We start from the raw sequence: 3,242 nt of genomic DNA on the forward strand, positions 1-3,242 counted from the left end.
TATATATATATATATATATATATATATATATATATATATATATTAACTTAAAAAACATTATATATTGTCACATCTCTTATTTTAACCACTTAATTTGAATTTGTGCTAAAAACCATCAATGTTTTGTAAAAGTTATATTCTAACTATTATGAATTGCAAATGTCGATCAAAGAAGTAATGCCTCTTTTTTTTTTTCTAAAAAACTCCTATGTTTTCAAAAGAAATTCATCATTACAACATCTGTTTGTTTGTTTTCCATTTTTTTACATATTACTTTTATTTAAAAGATAAATATTTCAAAATTTGTAGTCTTTTGACATCTTTGAACACAAACGTCTATATCAACATATGTTGATTCTATACTGCAAAGTTCAACTTTTGTTTTTTGAAAAACTATTCGGTTATAGGTTTTGTGATTTAGTTTCTATTTTTGGGTTGAAAAATCATTTGATATTACTTTCTATCATTTAGTTTCCGTAAAAGAAATGTTCCATGTGTTGGTATGAAAGTTGTACTCTCATACAAAATTATAAAAACCAAATTTTTCGGGTTGATTTTCAACACAAAACAATCAAAATTGAATCGTTTTTTAACCAAACAAAAATGAAACAAGATTATAGAAAAATATCGAATCAATCTTCTAAAAAAAAAAATTAAAACTAAATCATAGAATCCGAAACCGAATGGTTTTTAAACAAAAAACCCAACTTTGCGGTTTGACACCGACATATATCAATGTAGATGTATGTTTGTAAAACATAAAAGCGGTCAATTTTGTTTTGTTAACTTTCATTTTTTGTATATAAAAACTCATGAAGAGAGGACGTTAATATTAGAAATTTGACTATTGCAAAAAATTCCTTCAGTTATTTGTAGAAAACAAATTGCAGGAACTTTAATGGTTAGTAACTCTTTCTTTTGATGTAGCGGTTATATGTCTCCAGAATATGCAATGAGTGGTCATTATTCAGTGAAATCAGATGTTTACAGCTTTGGTGTTATTGTGTTGGAAATTATAAGCAGCCAGAAGAATTGGTCCTTTGATCATCCTGATCACGATCTTAACCTTTTAGGACATGTAAGTTCTATACACAACTATCCTATTTATATATGATATTCAGACTTTAGTTATTACTGATACATATAACATATGCTTATGTTGTTCAGTGCAACAATTTATGTAACAATAGATGCAAGAACCCAGATTTTTTTAAATTGAAATGATGGAGTACATCTCACCTTAAAGCGTCATCCATGTTATGTTAGCTTTCCGTTATTGTTTATGTTAATTAGTCAGTTAGGCGTATAACTGTAATTTAACATTTAGTTAGAAAGTTGGTTAGCAGGTGTTTGTTAGAGACTTGTATATGTATGTATATGTTAACTCTAACTATCTTAGAGAGAGAAGAAGACATGATTTTCAATTTTCATGTATTGATTAACTTCTGTTACAATGAAGAAAAAGAATATATACATACAGATACAAGTTTCTCTAACGAACACCTGCCAACCAACTTTGTAACTAACAAAATGTTAAATTACAGTTATACCCCTAACTAACTAACTAACGGAAACAATAACGGAAAGCTAACATGTTATTCTCGTAAAATCTAATTTATTCGTTTTATAAATCATATATTTCCCTCATAAGAAGTAGCTCTAAAGGAATCATATAGTAATTTTCTCTATTTACACATCACATGGACTAAAAACCATCACCTTGATGGCTCCCTTAATAAGGCATGGGTAGGAAGTAGGCACTTTGTTCCATGTTGTGTTTTTGTATAATTATTGATCGTTCAAAAAAATATGCTTTCTAGTTTCTAGGAGTACGATATAGACCCGTATATTTAAGCCTTTCTATAATTTATTACTATCTACTTAATTAAGATATATTGTTTTATAAAATCATAAATGTATGTAACTATATAAATTCACAATTCAAGCTATATTATGTTTCAATATATTGGAAAATTATAGAAATATTTTGTGAAGATCACGAAACGTTCCATACATACATAAACAAAGCTATATATAGGCACAAAAGCTCACTCATATATTCACTAGCATATTGATTTTAGTTGTGTTTTCTAAATGTTGCTGGAATGCTTGGCTCAGGCATGGATGCTTTGGAACAAAAGACAACCCTTAGATATACTAGACCCAACTATACAAGATCCATCTTGTGGGGATCAAATTATAAGATGCATCCATGTTGCCCTTTTGTGTGTGCAACAATATCCTGAAGACAGGCCAAAAATGTCCACAGTCTACGCCATGTTGAGTTATGAAGACATAGAGCTACCCGAACCTAAGGAACCCGGGTTTTGCAGGGAGACTTATAAAAAGAAGTGTGATACATCAGTTAGCGATTTAACTTCTGTTAATGAAGTTACTATGACGACATTGGGTGGACGTTAACTCGTTGTGCGTATGCATGCATGTGTATTAATATTAGTGTTTATTTCTAACTTGTACTATAACTTCTAGGTTGGAACTTTGAGATTTCATTCGCTTTTTTTTGTTGGTGATGTCATGTTTAACTAGCCATCAGGTTAACATTGTAGCGAAAAGCATCATAAGCACATAATTTCTAAGTTGGATTGTTACTTTACATCAAAAATCAACAAAGAAAACTATATATCGTTGATAGGCACTCAAATAATATTTGAGATTGTAGCATATTCATTAAACGTTGCAGATGTGGACATAACTCATTTGTTGATTTTTTTTCCTCATGAAAGTCTTTTATTAAACAACTTTCAATGGATTGTTTGAAAATAATATTTTCTCAACATAAAAATCAATCCCAGTTAAACGGCTCAAAAACCCAGATTTCTCAAAACATCTAAACTCAAAATGTTTGTAAAATATTACCAAAGCTAGATATATAGTCAAATATCAATGACCAAACTAAAGCTAGTAATCATGACCTTATTGTTGTGGGATTGGTGGTAGGGAGAGAAAGACTTACCAGAAAAGTCACTTAAAGAAACATATTTTTTTTGGTTTTTAGATGTTTTGATTTGGTTATATAGGATGTAGACTCGAGGGAGTGGCTCGCTAGCCAAGCTCACATCCAGTTCGCTAGCCTCGTCTCCACCACTCCAATTGAAGTCGCTAGGTGCCTCGCTAAAGATTGCTGGCTGGCCGGGCAACGAGAGGAAAGAGAAAGAGAAAGAGGAAAGAAAAGACAATCATTAGCTGGTTGCATTTTCTTGTTTTTTTATATCTTTTTTTTT

General features: G+C 30.4%; 1 protein-coding gene across 1 annotated transcript in view; it reads left to right on the forward strand.

Moving 5' to 3' along the window:
- LOC145167481 (G-type lectin S-receptor-like serine/threonine-protein kinase At4g27290) overlaps positions 1 to 2,643 on the forward strand; it is a 29,128-nt gene extending 26,485 nt beyond the window's left edge. The window contains exons 6-7 of the mRNA XM_079086694.1: positions 928 to 1,078; positions 2,119 to 2,643. Coding sequence (XP_078942820.1) covers positions 928 to 1,078; positions 2,119 to 2,421 — 454 coding nt within the window. The 3' untranslated portion in view covers positions 2,422 to 2,643. The remainder of the gene's footprint in view (positions 1 to 927; positions 1,079 to 2,118) is intronic.
- The last annotated feature ends 599 nt before the right edge of the window (positions 2,644 to 3,242 follow it).

This window comes from Lactuca virosa, chromosome 1 (genome assembly GCF_052849685.1).
Source record: "Lactuca virosa cultivar CGN04683 chromosome 1, Lactuca_virosa_CGN04683_v6, whole genome shotgun sequence".
NCBI classification, from domain to species: Eukaryota; Viridiplantae; Streptophyta; class Magnoliopsida; order Asterales; family Asteraceae; genus Lactuca; species Lactuca virosa.